The sequence below is a fragment of the Hirundo rustica genome, chromosome 13 (assembly GCF_015227805.2).
Source record: "Hirundo rustica isolate bHirRus1 chromosome 13, bHirRus1.pri.v3, whole genome shotgun sequence".
Lineage (NCBI taxonomy): Eukaryota > Metazoa > Chordata > Aves > Passeriformes > Hirundinidae > Hirundo > Hirundo rustica.
Window position 1 is genome coordinate 14,305,158 of NC_053462.1, and position 19,359 is coordinate 14,324,516.

General features: G+C 48.7%; 1 protein-coding gene across 1 annotated transcript in view; it reads left to right on the top strand.

Annotated features, from left to right (window-relative positions):
• The window catches only part of ST8SIA2 (ST8 alpha-N-acetyl-neuraminide alpha-2,8-sialyltransferase 2), a 31,658-nt gene extending 24,096 nt beyond the window's left edge, over positions 1–7,562 (top strand). Inside the window, exon 6 of the mRNA XM_040077762.2 lies at positions 5,120–7,562. Coding sequence (XP_039933696.1) covers positions 5,120–5,405 — 286 coding nt within the window. The 3' untranslated portion in view covers positions 5,406–7,562. The remainder of the gene's footprint in view (positions 1–5,119) is intronic.
• Positions 7,563–19,359: the final 11,797 nt, after the last annotated feature.

The following is a 19,359-nucleotide window of genomic DNA, read 5'->3' on the forward strand; positions in this document are numbered from 1 at the left end:
TGGGCTCCTGCTTTTTCTTTTCACGGCTCTCCCAGCCCAGCTTTTCTCACCCTCTGTCTCAAGTTTGACTCAGCAGTGTCAGGCCAGCATCACCCACGTCTCTAAACCAGCTGCTTCTTGCTTCCTCCCTTAGGGAGTTTCATGAAATACCTGCCCTGGGGTCTTGTGCCTTAAAGCCCTTCCCCTAAACATTAAAGAAATGGCTTAAGGACTGTGGTCCTGCACTCAGGTGAGGGAAAAAGGTGTCCCAAGGGTGTAGGGACAGAAAACATCCATTCACAAGGGTGTGACTGGAGTGGGATGTGAGGGGGAACTGTGAACACCCCATAAAGCCATGTGTGGGTTAGATCAGTGGATATCCTGCAAAAAAGTCCTTGTGTGAGCTATTGTCCTCACCTCTTCTCCACTTGAGGCACACTGAACCCGAGCTCTGGTGTCTGCACCAGGGGCCCAAGAGAGTTAATTTGTTCCTTTTAATCCAGAAGATGTAGTCTTTTCTTTTTCAAAAGAAGTGAAGGGGCATAGAAAGGAAAGATGAAAGAAATAAGGTTATTCTCAATTATTTTCCTGTTTTGTCTGTTTGGAAATGCTTTACCTTGAGGGTGTTGAGTACCATATATGTTTGAAAAGGCATCACAGAGCTCAAGATCTGGGGGAGAAGAGTTTTTCATCTGTGGCTCAGAGTTGATTTGCTTGTGCCAATTCACCAAAACCAGAACCAGGCTACACAGTCTGGATCCAGTGTAGACAAGCAGGCTGGGTTTGGTGTTTGGGCTTTGCCCAGCCTGTGGATAAAGCCCAGCTGACACCAGATGCAGTTTTTAGAGTCAGTGTTAGCACCTGGATGGGGACATGCCCACTCCTGCTTGTCCAGCTGAGCTCTCATTGCTCTACCCTTGGCTCTTCGGGTGGAGGTGACAGAGGAAACTCGATCCTGGAAACTGGACAGAAGAGGGCTGGAAGAAGCTGAATGGGAGGACATCAGTTGTTCTCTGGGCTCCAGCACTTCATCTCCATCCACCCAGCACTGGGGTATGTTCTGTGCCCAGCCAGCACCAGCAGGTCCTGTCCCCACCTGCCCCAAATTCAGTCACTTGCTCTGGTTATCTGTGTCTGGTTTTACTGGGAGCAGGATGTGTGTGGCACACTGATAATACACTGCTGCCAGTCGAGGACTAGCACCTCCACAACAGCTTGTGTTTATATCACACTTTTATGAATTAGCTCTTTTAAAAGAGTCTGAAATTGCATTATTTCAGCTATTCTGATTTGTATCAGGAAATAATGCCTCTGATACTGCTGAAATTTGATTTCTTCATTGACCTATGTCTTTTATTCATTTCATCAGGGCAATGGATTTTCTGTTAATTTTATCCTGTGGGTTAACCCTTACCGGGAGGGTACAAGTTCTTTTAGGTTTTTCTCAGGCATGTCAGGAGGTGGTTGGTAAGCAGAGAGCAGGACCCTGCCCTCTCTAGCAGTCCTTGAATGCTGCCTGCAGGGAGGAGTTTTGCACTTAGCATTCCAGCCCAGATCCAGGCTCTTCTCCCCAAATTCAGTGATGCTGGGGGAGGATGAGCACTCTGAGTGTGCTCCAGGTGTGCAGTGGGGAGGCTGCCACCTTCCCTGGCTCCGGTGCCAGCTGTGGCTTCCTAGGGGCAGCTTCAGAGTGTTGCCTCCTGGAGGATTCCCAGTGGGCTTTAAGCTCCCAGTACAGCAGTTTCTTTCCCAGGTCCCAGTACAGCAGTTCCTTTCCCTGTGGCTCTCACAAGAGGCACTCACTGATGGTCAGGCACCTGGCAGCAGCTCTGCTTAGGAGACTTCTGATCATCTCCAGTTGAGGGTTAGGAGATGAGCAGCAACCAGAAGCACACCTCCCAGCTGTAAGGTGAGACTCTCTGAGCTGTTCTTCTTAAGTCTCAGTTCTAGAAGGTGTTAGGGTTTGTGTCTAGGCTGCCTCCTTACAAAAGATGGCCTTGAAGATCTGATTGGCATTTTCCATCTGTCACTATCAAGATCTGAAACCAGAGCTGTCTCAGGCAATTTTTCCCTGACAGCATCGTGGTTCCTGTTGTGAGCCACATCCTGCTCAGGCTCCTGCCTATCTTGGGAGCTGCATCCACACCTGAGGGTTTGTTTACAGACACAGCACCAGCTTCTGAAGGAGGTCCTCCCTGGGAGAACAGCGCTGAGAACAGAGGTGTTGGGTTTCAGGACTGCTCTTTGCTCTTCCCTTTTAACTGCTGTCTCTTTCCATAAAATGTTGCAGTTAATAGTTATGGTGATTGGTGTAGCCAATTCGAAAAATAATTACTGCCTGCTTCGAGATTATCTTTCCTCCTAATTAAAATCCTGGACCTCACATATTAAAGGTGTGCTGTTGACACAGCATCCTATGTGCGCCCGGACAACCTCATTTGGATTTACAGAATTAATTAGGTTTTATTTCCATCCCCAGCTGTTCACTCCTGCACCAGGGTTGTGGCTGCTGTCTCAGCTGGACAGTGGTGGGCGAGATAAGAGGAAGGTCTTGCATAGCTCTGACGCTCCCATCACAAACCAGTTGTTAAAAAGTATTTCCCAGACCTCATCAGAGGATTTCCCACCTTCACTGTCCAGGAAACAAATTGCAGGAGCTGTGGCATGGCCTGTTTTATGGATTGGGCATTATGTGTTATTGTTATGTCATTTGTGTGGGTGGTTTGGGACAGCCTGGAGTCCATCACCCCCTCTCAAAGTGTTGAGAATTTATAATGCTGCATGAGTGAGGTTTTTGCAACAAAGGGAAATACAGACAAAAGAGCCAGGGTTTAATTTTCACTATTAAAAAAATGAATTGTCAGTGTTCCCTACCCCAGTATTATCAAGTGAGTGCCGACTAGCTGCATTTGGTGAGGGGGATACACTGGGTTGGTTGTGGTAAGGCTGTTTTGGGATGTTCATGCACACTTGTTGGAATTGGTCAGGTTTTTTGTGTGTGCTGGCTTGCAGAGCATGTGCTTCAGTGTCTGACCCAGGTCATTTTTCCCATTGTTAATATGCAGGAAACTGGTGGTCACATGAATGGCCCATGCCTCTGTGCAAGAATCACTTCATCTTGCTGTCGGGGTCCTTGGATGTTCATAGAGTATTTACAGCCTCTCAACAAAACACAGAAGTTAGTGTTTTGGGAGGGCAAGAAGTCACCAGTATTTTTCTGTGTACTCCAGCTGGTAAATTGATAGAAAGGAGAGTTTTAAGGCTAAAGCAGCTGCAGGACAAACCCAGACAGTTGTCCTCCCCCAAAGCCAGCTGGTTAATATGACTTGACAGTTCTTCCCAGGTGGCTTCCCTGCTGCATGAGGATACCCTAATTCACAGCGTTAAATGGTTGTGATAATCTCCCATTTCCCTCTGCACGCAGGGGGTCTAATGTGCTTACCCATAAACTCATCAAGGAGGCTGCTTTATGCCTACCTGTGGGAGCAGTGGCACTGCAGCGAGCTCTGCTGGGTCCCCACAGCACAGCCCTGTGGCTGGGCAAGCACAGAAAACGCTGATACTGCCACCAGGTTCCTGCTCCTTTTTCGTGCTGGATGCCAGCATGAGCCAGGCAAAAACTTCCTTCCCAAAATATCATATTTGTCCTTTGCCAAAGCCCCCTTGAACACCCCTGGATGTGCCACCCCAAAAAACTGTCCCTGTGCCCTTCCTGCACACGCCTAGGCAGTCACTGTGCTTCCAGAATTTGATTCACCAGAAAAGTCAATTTTTTCTCTTATCTGGCTGAGAACAAGCAAGCACGTTTTGTGCCTTGGTTGCTAAATTTGAATGGCTTTCGTGAAAAGCTAATTTGCAGGATTAAGGCTCAGCTCTCCCAAGGGTTCCTGCTGTCTGAGCACCAGACCATCAGGTGCCCAGCAGAAAGTGCAGATGAGGAGCAAGACACTTCTGGGGCTCCACTGTGACTGCAGGACCCAGCTCAGGAACCCAGACATCTGGTGAGAGCACAGAAATGCCACGTGCTCTGCTCTGCTTCCTCGTGCCTTTTGTCCAAGGTGCTGCCAGTCACTCACCTGTGCTCAGCCCCTTGGAAATATCTGTTAAAAATAATCCAAGGGCTCAGACAGGCTGTGGCACAGTGGGATGTGCTGCCTGCACCAGCCCTGCCTGCTCTGGGGCAGTGCTGGCACCAGGCATTGCTGGGGGAGGAGGGACTGTGCCTGATGGGGATATCATCTTCCTCCCCAAACCTTTTGCTTTCTGATTGTGCTCTTCTGACAGTGTTTTTCTGCTGAGAGAACCAGATAAGTTGCCTTTGCAATAAATATGGGGCACTGGAAACATCTTCTTACAGGATGTTGATGCTGCAATAACTTTTTATCAGCAGCCCAAAATACCACGGCTGATACCATTTCTGCTGGTGCATCACTACATCCCTACATCCCTGTGCTTTTTGCCATCCCTCCCAAAAACTAACGTTCTTCCCAGGCAGGAGCACAGCTGACCTCAGTATCTCACATTTTACATTGCAGTGTGCCATACTGTGTGTCTGAAGGACTCATGCTGCCGGGTGTGGTGATGTATCTTGGTCCAGGATCACGGCAGCAGTCGCTGGGTGTAATGGGAACTCAGCAGTGCATTTTAGCTCTTTCAGCCTGGTGACCCTTTGTTCCAAGGCAGATGTTTTTTCAGCCCTGTGGTGTTTGCTGTCAGAGTAAAAACCTTCATTCATCAATGAAAGTCATCAGCGTGCGTTTGACTGTGTCTGCTTCGAGGGGTTGTTGGAGTCTACTTGACATGTGGATGCTTTGGTCTGTGGTATTGATCTCCGGGGTTGATTGGAGGATAATTGTAGGCTGAAGTACCGAAGGCCACTGTTACAAGCAATTTGTTTTTCATAAAGGATTGTCGAGGCATGAGATGCTTCAGTGCCATGGCAACAAGTGTGATGTAACCGGCAGAGAGCAGGGGGATGCAGTCCCTAGAGAGGCTTTTCCTTGGCGTGGAGAACTCTGCCAGTCAGAATCCTCTCGCTTTGAATCACCAGGACACCTCAGTCAGAGGCTGGCGAGGGAAAACGCGCAGGACACGGGCTTGGTGAGCGGGGTGAATAACAGGCTGCGCTGTCCCTTTGCAGGTACTGGCTGACCAACAAGGTGCACATCAAGCGTCCCACCACCGGCCTCCTCATGTACACCCTGGCCACCCGCTTCTGCAACCAGATCTATCTCTACGGCTTCTGGCCCTTTCCCCTGGACCAGAACCAGAACCCGGTCAAGTACCACTACTACGACAGCCTCAAGTACGGCTACACCTCGCAGGCCAGCCCGCACACCATGCCCTTGGAGTTCAAAGCCTTAAAGACGCTGCACCAGCAAGGAGCCTTGAAGCTGACTGTGGGGGAGTGCGACGGGGCCACGTAGGCTGGTCCCCGGCCGCGTTCCTGCACAGCCACAGGAGGAAGGGGAGGGGGCAGAAAGGACGAGAGGAGCCTGGTGGGGTTTGGTCGTCTTCGTTAACGCGCGGGACAGCGACGCAGACATATCTACGTGGTACCTATATATATTGACCTGAGTATTATAACTGTTCGGTGTTCACCAAGGGAGCGGCAGGAGAGGTGCGGGAGCGTCTCGCACGACCGGCCTGGGCAAGACCCCTTGCCGTGGGGCTTGCTGGACTCGGAGGGTGTTGGTTTGCCTTACATCTGGAAGGTGTGGAGGTGGCCTTGGTTGTTGAGGGTATGTTAGGTGATGGGTAAACGTGAGCCATTTGTCGTGACTGGTCCGAGGGTGGTAGTTAGTTCGTTTGGCCAAGGGCGGCGAGGCGCGTCCTTGGCCCCGTGCTCGTGGCGGGGAGGGGAAGGGGCAGGGAGCGGGGTGGGCAGGGAAGGTTTGTTGGCGGCTCTCACAGCCCAGGCTCTCCAGACCCGGGTCCTGCTCCTCAGGGACCAGTGCCCAGATCCATCCAAACACAGAGAGCCAGGCTGGGCACGGCCTTCGGAGCAGGAGAAGCGCCCGGGGCTGCAGCTGGGTCTCCGGGAGGCGGCAGGGAGCGGAGCTAAGCTGATCCCAGTGACACTCACACATGTGAGGGCCTCCAGAGAATGAGAGCATCAGCGCTGGGCCAGGGGGATGGTGAGGAGGATGCTGAATGTGTATTTCTCTTCCTTTTCTTTCCTTTGCTGGAACGTGGCAGGAAGGAGCTTTGCTGCCACAAACCAGCACCGTTAGCATTGAGTGGTCTCACTGTGTCACAAAGACACTCAGCATCTGTCAGGGCTCGTGAAAACCATGAGTATATCCAGCTCTAATTCCTCTAATCCCCAACTGTTACCTGCTAAGCAGCCTGCCTTCTTTCCCCCTCGAAAAACTGCCAAAATATGGGTGATAGGCCTAGACCCAGCCAAGCAGAAAGACCACAGGACTTCAAGGGACTTTTTCAAGTCTAAATAATTTATTTTCAGTTTCTCCCTGAAGAACCAGCACACAGCACTGAATTCCTGGAGTCCCACTCTGCCAGCCCTTTCAAGCCCTAATTAGCTCTCACTCCCAACAGTTAAAGAGGATGTCAGATGGATCTTGATGGGATGCTTGCCTAGTGATGAACATCATAGAAATAATCTTTTCATTTTCTCTCATTTTTTTTTCTGCCAGGCAGAACCCATAATATAAAGAATTTTTTATGACCGCATTTGCTTTTCTCTGATTTTGGGGGGTTTTGAAGGAAGCAACTAGATTGATCTGATGATTCTGTTTCATTTTCTGCCTCTGTAGCCTGTTCTGTTTGTCTCCTAATTAGCACTCAGTGCCAGAATTCAGGTGAGTCCAGGGTTCAGCGTGGGCTGTTTGGGTTTAATTTGTGGGAGAGTAAATAACACTGCACAGGCAGACCTCAGGCATGCACTTCACTGCTGCCATGGCTGGGTATCATCACCTTTGGGCCTCCTCCTGCTGCTGTGTTTTTTAAGTTAAGAAATGTGCAGTTTGGGGCTGAAATACTTGACATTGTCTCTTTAAAAGCTGAGTGCTTCAAGTGGTAAAAAGAAGAGCTCACTTTCATGTTTTGGGCTGTAGAAGCTACTGTACCCATAGGAGCCTCCAGCCTGCTAATTAGTGTCAGATGAAGATGGCTAAGATTAAGGTATAAGCAACATTATAGTGGATAAATGTGGGCTAATCTGCCACTGAGGGGATGTTTCTTTCCAGCACCAGAAAATTATTTCTTTCATGTCTTTCTTTTTTTAAAACCTGCTTTTTAAGCTTTTTTTTTTTTTTTCCCTTTTTGTATTATTTTTACTTGACTTTAGTTTCACAATAAAGCTAAACCTGGCTGTGAACCTCAGTTTAAGAGAGTAAAACTGCAGGATGGGAGTAATCTGCAATCCCAGGGAGCTTCCCACGATTCGGGAGTGGTTCTTAAAGCCAGATAATTCCCAGGTTTGTCCCCAGCACGGGGGAGGGACAGAGCAGGGCTGGAGCTGCAGGCACTGCTAAAGCCAGCTGTTGTATCGAGGGGGCTGGGCCATGGTACTGATTGCTGTTAGCAAACCTTCTTTTTAAATAAAAATAGAGGAAATGAAATAAATGTGCAGGGGTTTTATTTTTTATTCTGTATTTTCATCGAACAGAAGGGCAAGAGGGGAGGCAAAACCACGAAGTGCCATGGGATTAAATGGGGAGACCCTGGAACCCCTTTTTGGTGGTGAAGGAGAGGGGAAGGTTGGGCTTGCTTGCCCACGTGGGGTGGATGTCAGTGCTGTGCCAGGGAGACATCCAAAGCCATTGGGATGTTCTCACTGTGCCTACAGATATTACTGAGCTGAAGCTACAGCAGCAAAACAGGGGTGTGCCAGGGGGTGGAAAGGGGATGGGAGAAGGGATTTTTTTTTTTTTTTTTTCTGGTGCCCTTGAAGCAGCTGCTGCATCAAAGCACATGCAAGTTTTAGGCAAATTATTCAGGGGGATGAAATTGCTGGTGATGTTTCTATTCCCAGAATGGGTCCTGTTCCACCCCGGTTGTAAAAATGCATTAAACCATGAGCAAGACCCTGCAGCTATTGAAATCCCTGGCTGAGCTCCCATTTCACCTTGCTGCCATGCAGGCTGGTCTCTGCTGTGTTTATATGCACAAAAAAAAAAACCAAAAAACCAAAAAAAACTAATAATTTCCCCTTGCTTTAGTGTTTTGTGTCAAGCCCCCTGGTCTGGTTCTCTGGGCAGCTCCTCAGGTGGAAACATAATTCATCATCTCAGTTTCCAGCAAATAGATGGGACCTGGCTCCACCAAGCCCCAGCGAGCCGTAAAGCCCTTGTGCTGTTCACGAGCAGCAGGAGCAGAGATTCAGATTCGCCTCCTGCAGCAGTGCTCGGGGTGGGTGGATGATATTTGGGTTATTCTGGGGCAGCCGCCAGCCCTGGAGCAGCACAGCAGCTGCCAGATGCTGTGGGGACCCGGGGCTGCACCAGGCTGCTGCTTGATGGATTTCTTCATGCCCAATTAAGGCTCTTCTGTCATCAAGAGCGAAACAAAAGAGGGTATTGACGCTACTTAGGCAGAGAGGTGCAGGTGCAGTGCTGCACCACGAATGTGGTTGACTGTCCTGAATGGCAGCAGCAGCAGCTCCCCTTGCTCTTCCCTCCTCCATCCCACCACTCCCTCCAGCAGCGAGGCTGGTCCAAACTGGTGCTGCTGGTGGCTCTGGGATGGGGAGCTCCCTCCCATGGGTTAGGCACATTTGTGCCAAAAGGCCTCTGGCGGGCAAGAAGTGACCTAAACTTGAAAAACAGAGGCAAACTCGAGTCTCCAACTGGCGAAGCCCGGGGTTTGAGGCAGTTTCCCAGCATGGCCAGAGGTGGTTCTGGCCAAACCAGTGTTCTCCTCACCGTGTGCCTCTGGGGCATTTTCTGGGTACAGCAGCTTGGGGATAAGGGCTGTGTGTTTCCTGCTCCCCACACCAGTGAGAAGCCCAGCTGTCTTTTCATTTTATCCATGGTTTGCTGGGTTACATCCCAGCCTTGGAGTCTGCCACAACTTTGGCATGCATATATATATATATATAAATATATATATATATAAATATATATATATAGTGACATGGCTCTTGCTCTCCTGGGGGAGATCATGCCCATATCTGGCCCTGACACCAAGCACATCTCCTCTGGTCAGACTGCAGAGTCTGCAGGCTCTGCTGCCAACATCCTTTATATTTAATACCTGCACTGCCTTGTTTAAAGCTGGCTGGGGTGGTTTGAGTCTCAGCAGCTCCTCTGAGCTGCACATAGCATCCCCTGGCTGCTCCCCACCCTGCCCAGGCAGGGCTGCCCAAGGCACCACTTCCCTCCCACCCTCACAGGACAGGAATGGAGTTTGTCCCTTTTCCCGTTCTCCACCAGCCAGGACTTGCTGCAGGTCAATAACCAAACCTCTGCTTCAGTCACAGCCCAGAGAATTAGTGAGCAAAGTGCAAATAGTCACTGTGATTCAAATTACCTTTTAATTTCTTTTCAAGCTGCCTGAGGAGTTTCTTAGACCTATGAAAAAAAAGGGATTTTTTTTTTTTTTTTGAGACACCCATCTTGCAAACCAGAAAGACACAATATTTTGTATTCAAGGTGTAATGAAAGTTATTTGCGTTTTTACATTGCATTTTGGGTACTTATTGGGAATAGAACCGAGCACTTCAGACAGTCCCAAATGATACAAATTATTTCAGTTGATCCCAAAACAAATTCATTTTTAATTTTGTGCAAAATAGTCTGAAAAAGGTCGCACCATCTACAAATCATGACATAGATATTGGGTTTTTTTATCCACTACTCCTTTTCAAAATTTAAACAATCCAATTTCATGCTAGAGAGGCTTGAAACTGGAGATTAAAGCTTAAAGCTTTGAGAGACCCACAGGGGACAACAGGGAAGCTGTTTGGTTTCCTCCAGAGTGCCCCACAATGTCAGGAGGTGAAACCAGGCACATAACCATGTTCTCCAATGTAATGCTTTGTCAAATCATACATTTTTCAGCTCTTTTGGTTCCTTCAGTTTTTATGTTTCTCACATTTTCACCACATCAAAAGCTTTCTAGCCTTCCTCTTCTTCACTACTCCCTAATCTTATTTTTCTCTGTGAAAACAACTGAGCACCTCTGAGCTGGCAAATCTTGTCTGCAGCTCCAGTAGTGCTCATGTCCAATTTCTGCGTTGGGTCATCTTCTCCCTGTGGACACCACCAGCAGCAGGGAATGGACTCCATGTCTTACTTGTGCCCCCCAGATGGTTGCACATCACCCATGTAGGCAAGGAAATGACTGAGAAGGGCCTTGGACAGAGGCCTGAACGATAACCAAAAAAACCATCATCCACCCAAGAGGATGGACTTCTCTCCCAGTATTAGCAATATCAAGGCATTCAGCAATAAGCTCCTTTTCTAGCTGGAATAATTCCTGTTTGATGAACTCCTGTTCATCCAGCCTAACCCAGTGCATGAGCAAAGCTGTCACAGGCTGGTTCCCTTCACAGCCCAGCTGCAGGCAGATGCTTGTGGCTGCTGAACATCATCTCCAAGCAAATCTACTCGTGCCCCTACAAGAACCAGGATCAGCACTCACTGTCCGATGCCTTCAAGACCTCGTGCGTGAGCTGAGAAGAAATGTGAAGTAACAACACGGATGGGAATATCTCCTGCTTGGTTAATGAAGGAATCTTCAGCCATCTCCAGCCCCCTGAAGAAGGCCCAGGCAGGAGGAGGACAGACCCCAGGCATGGTCAAGGAGATGTGATCCTAAAGGAAATACCAAACTCCTTGGAGGCTGCACAGTGCAGGCAGTGAATTTACTGCTCTCATGCTCAAAATAGAAGTGAGCAGTATCTGTTGATTGCATCCAGGAGAAAAGCACAGAGTTCGAGCATGGATTAGGAAAAATCACTGTCCTTGAACGCCAAAAAGCAGCTGGGATCGTCATCCCCTCTCAAAGTGCCCGGCCAGAGCAAACCCAGGGCTCTGCTGGAGGAACGCTGCCAACAATGAAACTTAAGTTCCTCTGTGCTGAGATGGTGGCAGGCCATCTGACACTAACCCCGTGCCTCCAGCAAACAAAGCCTCCCGGGCATTGTGAAATATCCTCAGCTCTTTGCTGGCTTGGTTGCCTGGAGAAGCTGCCCCGTGGAGGGCTGACGGAGCACTCGGTGTTCCCGCACGACCCAGACAGCAAAGGTTAAAGCACATTAGAGCAGCGTAATGAGGTCTTTAACCAGCGCTCTGGAAAGCCTCACGCGCCACTTTCTAGAAAATGTTGCAATTTAGGCTTCGGCAGGAACCACAGAGCAAGGAAAACGTTGTGCTTGGGCCATCAGTCATGTAGCGTCTTGCTGCAGCGCTTCCAGATGAACTTGCTTAACTCGGCTTGTGTCTGGAAACAACTTTGGGCTGGAGATTGCTAGGAAGAGGAGAAGAGGCATGGTCTGTTCCTGGACTGCATATTAGTGTTCCATATGGGTGCAGAGCCAAAGCATATGGACCTCCATCTGTCAGGCAGGCCTGCCCTGGCCCCATGGATGGTTTATAATGCGCATAGATTCATCCAGATTTGGGATTCCTCCAAAGCAAGATGAGAGCCAATGACTCAAATATTGTGCAAAGCCATTGAAACTAATGGCACTAAACAACAATCATTTGTCTCCTGTTTGATTTTACTTGCTGTAAAATAATGAATTAGTTACGGGGGTGGGTGAGTATTGTGCTGTGGATGGAAGCTTTGAAGGAAACATAGTTAAAGGAAAACAAAACAAGATTCATCCTAGTAATTCTGTATCAGCTTCCTCCCATGTATTATTCCCCAGAAAGTAAGCTGTGTCCTTCAGCTTCAATAACATGGCATTTATGCTCCATCTGTGATCAGATTTAAAGATGTTTGCAGGCATAATTCAGGCGACTTTCAATGACAAATTCAAGGAAGCTGGAGAAAGAACTCTTGAAGTTCTTCCATGACTGAAACAACTCTAGGGAAAATGAACCCTGCTCCTACAAGCTCTTTATTAACCACAAGCTCCAGACTTGGATGTTTTCTTTTCTTTTAAAACAAATCATTAGCCCCAAAAGACTCCAAGTCTTAGCATGCTGTGCTGTTTCTTGCACTGAGAAGCCAGCGTGTGGTGGGACTTGTCCTGACCTCGCTGAAATCAAGAGGCACTTGCAACCCAGCATCACCACGACTTCATCCACTTTTCGGGTCACATTTCTGCTTTGAAAGATGGGCCTCAGAGGCTGAATTTCAGGCACCATGCTGGAAACATTTCTGCTGAATTTTCCTGCAGAACCGTGTGGGACACATGATTAAAGCCATGGGATGACCGCCAAGGGGATGGGCTATTGTGACAGCCCCTGGGAGAGCTCATAGCAGAAAAAAAAACCCCTCTCTCCACTAAATTAATTAATTGCCATGCGTGTTAGCTCTGGGGTTTGGGGAAATTACCGTGGCCTGATTTCCTTCAGCACTTTTATTCCTGGCTGGAGACCAGGGGAGTTGTCGAGGTTGCTGACTTAAGACACCATAACAAATGGCTAGAAATGACTGGGCAGGCGTTGTGATTTGTAACCTGTGCGTCTCACCTGCCTCGAGCACAGCTTTCACGGCACCTTTCCTCGGGATTTTATGGAAAGGGCAGATTTACAAGCATGCCAGCCTCCTCCTGGGCTTCCCAGGAGAGACTGGGAGGGCACAGATTTCCTGGCCAAAAACCGTCTGAGAAGCCAGGCAGCTCTGAACATTCTGTGGTTTATTTTTGGAAGAAGCAATTTTGGTAATTGCGTGCGTTAAATGAAAGGCAATTAGGGATGGAGGGAAGGTGTTGCATGTGTGTTGGAATAGGAGCCAGCTCCAAGATACAGGGGCTGGTAAAAACGTGGACCCCTGAATGTGCCACAGGCCAAAGGGGGCAGGGAGGTGCTGGAGGGGTGTGTGGGTATTTATGGGTGTTTAATGTGAAACAGGGCATGGAAACACTCGCATCTGTGATGTGTCTTTTATGGTCTTCCCACGGTTTTAATTAAAAACGCAATAAAAGCACGACGAGAGGAAAGCAGGATGTTTTAACAATCAGCTGTTATAAATTGTTTTGTAGGGAGGGAAAGAAAATCAAAGAACAATTGTTCGTGTAAAGGAGTTGGGGACACTGAGTTCACACGGAGAAATAAAGCCTCTGGGAAAGGTTTTCCTGTCAGGAAGCACGTGCTGCACAGACAGTGAAGAGCAGGAGGGCTTCCACGCTGCCGTGGGGATCTGCCAAGTGGCTGTTTCTCCATCAGGTACATCTGTCTGCCAGAAGCATGGTACATGCCAGAGGATTGGGAGCAGGATCACATGCCAGGAAGTGGGATGAGGAAGATGTTGGATTTGGGCTGGGATGATCTTTGGATGGCTCAGAGGAGTTTCAGCTGTAATTTCTGAAATGGCAGAGCACGATGCATTTTGTGCTTGGTGACAGGCACACTAAAATCTCACTGTGCAGCACCTGTTGCCTCTGACAGAGGTGACAGCAGGAAAACACTGGAACAGGATGGAAGGGAGTTAATGAGGCCCAGAGAGGCGGCTGCAGGCCTTGCAGGCATCATCTCTGGCTGCTTTTATGGGATTATGAGGGTTTGGGTTTGTCCATGGCCTTGGATAGGATCTGGGGTTTGCTGCCTACTGCTGGGATGCCCAATCCATCTGGAGGTGAATGCATCTGGATATGTCTGTGAGCTTTCCTCATGTCTCAGTGGAGAAGGGAACCCTGAGCCAGCCACCACAACAATCCTGGGCTTTTTCTCCATCTCTTCCATGACCTTGATGCCTTTAGTCTGTTTTCTCCATGTGTGTGTTACTTAGATTTTTGGAAGAACAGAACTGCCTGTAGCCCCAGCTGGTCCTCACTGCTCCCACAGAAGCATTCTGGATGGGTTTTCTCTCTGCCTTGCAGATGAATTCAGTGAAAGTCTACAACAGCCATGGCTCCCAGCAGCCCCCAAGGACCATGGTTCCCTGAGCTTGTAGTTTAAATGGAGATTAGCTTCTAAAATTTAATGAGGATCTCAGTGAAAACAGCGTCCCAAGGATAAAACAACAACCAAAAATAAAAGGAAGCCCATTGAATACCCATCCAATTAAGGCTTCCAACTGATCCTCATTAAACATCCGTTCCTGACATTTGACAGAGCGCTTGAGATTAGAGCGGTGAAAAATCCCCTTGAAAAGGCAGATTGACATTTTGCAGAGGAGTGTTTTCATAGTAATACTAATGGCTTCAAACCCCCAGCTTATAACCTAACATGGAAGAAAAAAAAACAAACCCAAAAAACCCCAAACAACCCATTTGGCTTGGCAAAGGGGTGAGGAACAGCCAGGCTGGCTGGCAGGGAAACTCCTGGTGACCAAACTCCTGGCTGTAATGAAAGCAGAAAACCCCTGGCCTTGGCTCTCCATGTGTAGGGTCCTCAAAAGGCAGCATTTAATAAGATACAGAAGCTGGGGTTTTTTTGGCTGAGCTGAATATGAAATCGCCATGGCAACCTTTCTTCCAAGGTGATCTGAGTCAGGTAGCAACAGCAGGGATGAGTTAAAGGTCATCCTTGCAGAGGAAGATGGGCACTGATAAAGCACTTTAACAAGTCCCAGGGGAGGTGGCATTTAAAAGCCACTCACAGGGCTCAGCCAGATCCACGAAGGGAGAGAAATCCAAGAGCAGCAGTGATTGGAAAGCTCCTGGCTGAGGAGGCAGCAGCATCGGCAGTGCCCAGAGATCCCTCCCATGAGGGCACTGGATCCATGAAATGTGTGTCCAGCCTCAGGTCTCCAGGACCTGGAGAAGGGCTTGTTTAGCAGCTGGGTAGGAACTGGGGGAAACCTTTGCAAGAAAAGCTCCTGCTCTGGAGTGAAAGTAATAACTCCGTGTAAGGAATGAGACCTCACCCTCTAGCAGAGAAATAATAGTTTCTAAAATCATCTAAGACTAATTGCAAACTGATTTTCTCCAAGATTTGTGCTTCCAAAATGCCTGAGGTTCTCTGAGAAACGTCCCCTCCCACCTCAGACGAAGGGCTCAGTGTGATTTGTGACAATGAGCCAATGCCATTATCCTCACTCCAGAGAGAAGGAAAACAGGGGCGTGGAGGGGGGTGCTGTCATCTCCACAGCCAAATCCAGGCACTTAAAAATGCGGCTTGGAGTCCAGTGATAGCAGCTGCTCTGTAGTTTGGCCAAGTGCTGGCACATAACAACATTTTTGGCATTACAGGGGAGGGGTGGCTTGGTTTGAGTGACCCAACACAGATCAGGGAGAAAGGTAGTGGCAGGGAATACTTTTAAAGTAATACCTGTGGGAGTCTTCCTGTATGCCATCTATTTTTAATTTTACTATGTTTTTTTTCTCGTTTTCAGGGTCTCTTTTCAAGTTTTTCCCCTGTAACCATGAGGGCTAGAAACTCACAGCTTTTGTTGCATTAATGAAAGCTGAGCATCCCAAATAATCTCAGGTTCAACATCTGTGACTTCAAAAACCCCACAAATAGCATGCCCCATAAAAAGAATTATTTCAGGCTCACAGCACCCCTTTCCCCCATTCTAGCAGAGCTCAGCTTTTACCTGGAGCTCACATCCCACTCTCACCCACAGTTCACTTTCATCTCCTGCACTGCTGCAGCTCCTGGGTCAGGACATGCAGAAGCCAGGGAGTAAGCCTGATGGCTGGGAGAGAAACCAGAGCTTCAGGAGATCTTATGAGCTTGTTCTTGCTGCTGAACTGGTGGGAGCAGAGACCCTGACAACCAGAGCCTCCCACAGCAGTTTTAAACAAGACCCAAAATGAAACTATTGCCCCACCCTGCCCTGTGGTCTGTAGGATGGATGAAACTCTGCTTCACACATCACACCGCTGGATCTGTCCAGTTCCTGTTTTCACTTGCAGGAAAAATAACTCCCTAGCTTGGCTTTGGAAGGAGAAGATGAGGAGAAGGTGGATCTGAAGTGAAGCCCAAAGAAAGGGCACTGTGGGACCGTGGTCTGCAGGACACGTGGAAGCCCCAGCCCTGTCCAGGCGCCAGGAGTTTGCTGGCTCCTGCTGGAATTTCTGCTTCTCTGACCAAAGCCACGTGCTGGCCCTCCCCTCCCTGCTGCCAACCCATCTGAACACAGCGTTACACAAGTGCTCTGTGCCCTTCCTCTGCTCAGAAACTGGGACAAAAGGAGCCATTCTGCTCGGCTCACGAGGATGGTCAGCCTGCACCTTGCTCAGCTTTTGGAGTTGCCATGGACTTGTCATCAGAGCTGCTCTGATTTGAGCTAATGACGGGGGAACTCATTGCTGATTGCAGGGCACTGCCAGGCTCCGGCTGCCAGCACACAAAAATCCAACTGCCCCCACAAAGCCTGCTAGGATAATATTTCGTGGCATTGCCAAAATGGACTTCAGCCATTCATTTTGACAGCTGTAGTTTTAATAATTTATGATTAGTTTTTACAGTGTGCTGATACAAGGAGCACGAGGTATTTAATAAAGGAAAAAAGAAAAAAAAAAAAAAAAAGGAAGTAGGAGCCTTGTAGACCTTGTCTCAGGGCTGTGACAAACCAAGAGGGAGAAATGGGGAAAGGCTGTGCCAAAGTACTAAGACTGGGGATCTTCTACAGACCACAAGGAAAAGCTGTTTCTCTTTGGACATCTCAGTAATTATCACAAAGCTGAGTGAGTGGGAAGTACAAAACCTTGAGACAGGACAGAAATTTGCAATTTTTTACAGCACAGACTTGTTGCAGGAGGCAGGGGACCTGTGAGCAGGAAAATCCGTGTGCTCCATCCCCGTGACAATTTAATCCCATCCCACTCACCAGGCAGAGGAGCATTTCCACTACAGTGTCTCAGCATTTGCCTTTTTGGGGAACAGAGACAAAAGCCACACATTTCAAAGATGAGAAAGTGACACAAATACACATAAGGGAGGGGGAATTTGGACTGACTAAAAAAGTTCCAGCCTGTCCAACATGTCCAACATGCTGAAGAAAAGCCCCACTGGCACCACAGTTCGGATCAAACATATCCTGGGTTCTCCTCTCCTTCTCTCTGGGGCTGTGGGGTCCACAAGGCAGCTCACAGGTTGGATGAACATACCTGAAATGTGCAGGTTGGGTCATCTTGACTTTTTTCCCAGTGAAGAACATCTGCAAAACTCATGTAATTCCCATGGAAAACTTCAGGCACGCAGAATTGAAAATTTCATCAGAAGTATATTTAACGGGAATTATTTCCCTGGTGGTGCTAGGCAGCCCTTAAAATGTGTGAACTTGAGGACATAATTTAGTATCTGCTGCAGCTCTTGATTTTCCAAAGGGAGAGAGAAACACTAGCCCACCTTGTTAAAGCTCTTGGAGACAGATTGTTGGAGAGCATGAAATAAAAGCTCCCTGTTACCGTCGTACAAGGGAGTATTTGAGGTCCTGCCGTTCTCCTGTGAGGCTGAATTTGCACCAAAACTGCCGCTTGATGAATGTGAGGCTGTGGCAAAGGCTGTCCCAGAGACACTGCAATCACTGCTTCAAGTGTTAGTCTGAGGGGACCCATCATTTCAGAGGTGATTTTAACGGGGAGCGTGAAATGAGCTGAGACTTAGCGCCCGCACATCAAGAGGAGATGGATGTGAAAAACAAATGGGTTTCTCAGGCAGGGGGTCAGGCCAATCTCCTGCAGGCTCCCTTTGGTTGGGTGTGTTCTTGGCACAGCAACCGGACTCGATTTCTGCCCGTGTTAAAAATAAAAGCAAGTCAGGACAACACCTGGAACGCTGAGGTGGGATTTGGGGACGTCCTTGCTCGTGGCTTCCTGCCGCGGTTTTCCTCACATGAAGAGCAGGACGTGGCTGTGCCAGCCCCACTCTGAGGGGCAGCAGCCACTCCATGGCCACTAAACTTCACTGACTGCTTAAGCCATCCCTAGCCGGTGAGTGCTCCTCTCTGCTGCCCTGCATCTTCCACGGTCCTTTCCATCAGCCTGAAGTCCCACCAGGTCGTTTCCACGGGCGTATCAAATTGATACAAATGACTGCAGAATATGCAGGGCAGAGGAGACTCAGCTCGGCTCTCGGCAGAGCGTTCAGCAAAGAGGATTAGCAGCTGTGGGGGATGATTATTATCATTAATGATGTCAGAAGGGAGGCAAGCAGAGAATTCAGTATTTAGTATTTTGACAGAAGCCACGGGGTCCGGATTTGCCGTCAAATTCTACAAAATGTCCTGCACCAAAGGCTTAAAAAAAAAAGTTAAATGTTTATCATACTAATAATTCTTCAGTTAACGTCAAGGCAGGTGAACAGGGGATCTAACACTTGATCCCCTGCTAAGGCTTTGGCAATTGCAAACGCTGAAAAGCCTGATGAGACTACCCAGGTTGCACAGAGGTAGCAGCTCAAGCTGCTGGGGACACAGAACTGCTGCCAATTGCCCAAATCTGCCAGAACACTGTTTGTGCCCTGGCTCCTGACCTCCACACAGCCTGGAATCCAGCGTGCTCAGGCTCTCCAGCATCAAACACACCCCAGGAGGATGCATTTGGCAGGATAGCTCTGGCTCTCATGTGATGCCCTTACAACCTGAGCACACCTCTTCAGAAGACTGTGATCCTCCTCTGAGCCTCATGTGCCTTCAAAGAGTGCTTTTTTCTGCAGCTCTAGCTCCTGAGTATGAGTCCATGCTCATTTTTCACTTCCAAACCCCAGACTAGAAGACCTTGCAGGTGGTAGGGTGTGCAGAGAAGTGTGTAAATAGCTGCCCACTGAGATGCTCAAGATAATTAGGAGACAACATTATATAAAACACAATAAAGAACTAATGAATAAACAAAATAAGCCTCACTTGGGATTTTTTAAACCCTTTCAAGCCAGTGTTTTGACTTTTGGATGCTTGAGAGCTTGAGGAGTGGCAGAAGCAGCAGCAGGGCAGAACATGGAAGAGACAGGTGGGGAGGAAACACAGAGCTGTGATTCAGAGAGAGGAGCAGGACTCAGCATCTCATGTTCCTCAGGGAGAGATCCTGGTTCACTTCCTTGTTCTGATAAAGACAACCAGCTTGGCCTAGGGCAAGACTTATCTTTTCCCATTGTAGTGAGGCTTGGTTGTTGCTGAAGGGATGAGATGGACAACTCCCACCAACACCCCAGGTTCCTCACCCCGTGGCTGCTCCAGGGTGCTCACAGCCCTTTCAGCACAAACACAGTACTGGCTTACAAACTGTAATTCTTTCAGGGCAGCCCAGAGCACCTCAGTTTTCCCTAGAACAGGCCATGTCCCTGCTGTTCTGGACCTTTGAGGCTGCTTTTCCCCATGGCAGGGGCAGCAGCAGGACGCTGTGGGGATCGATGACCG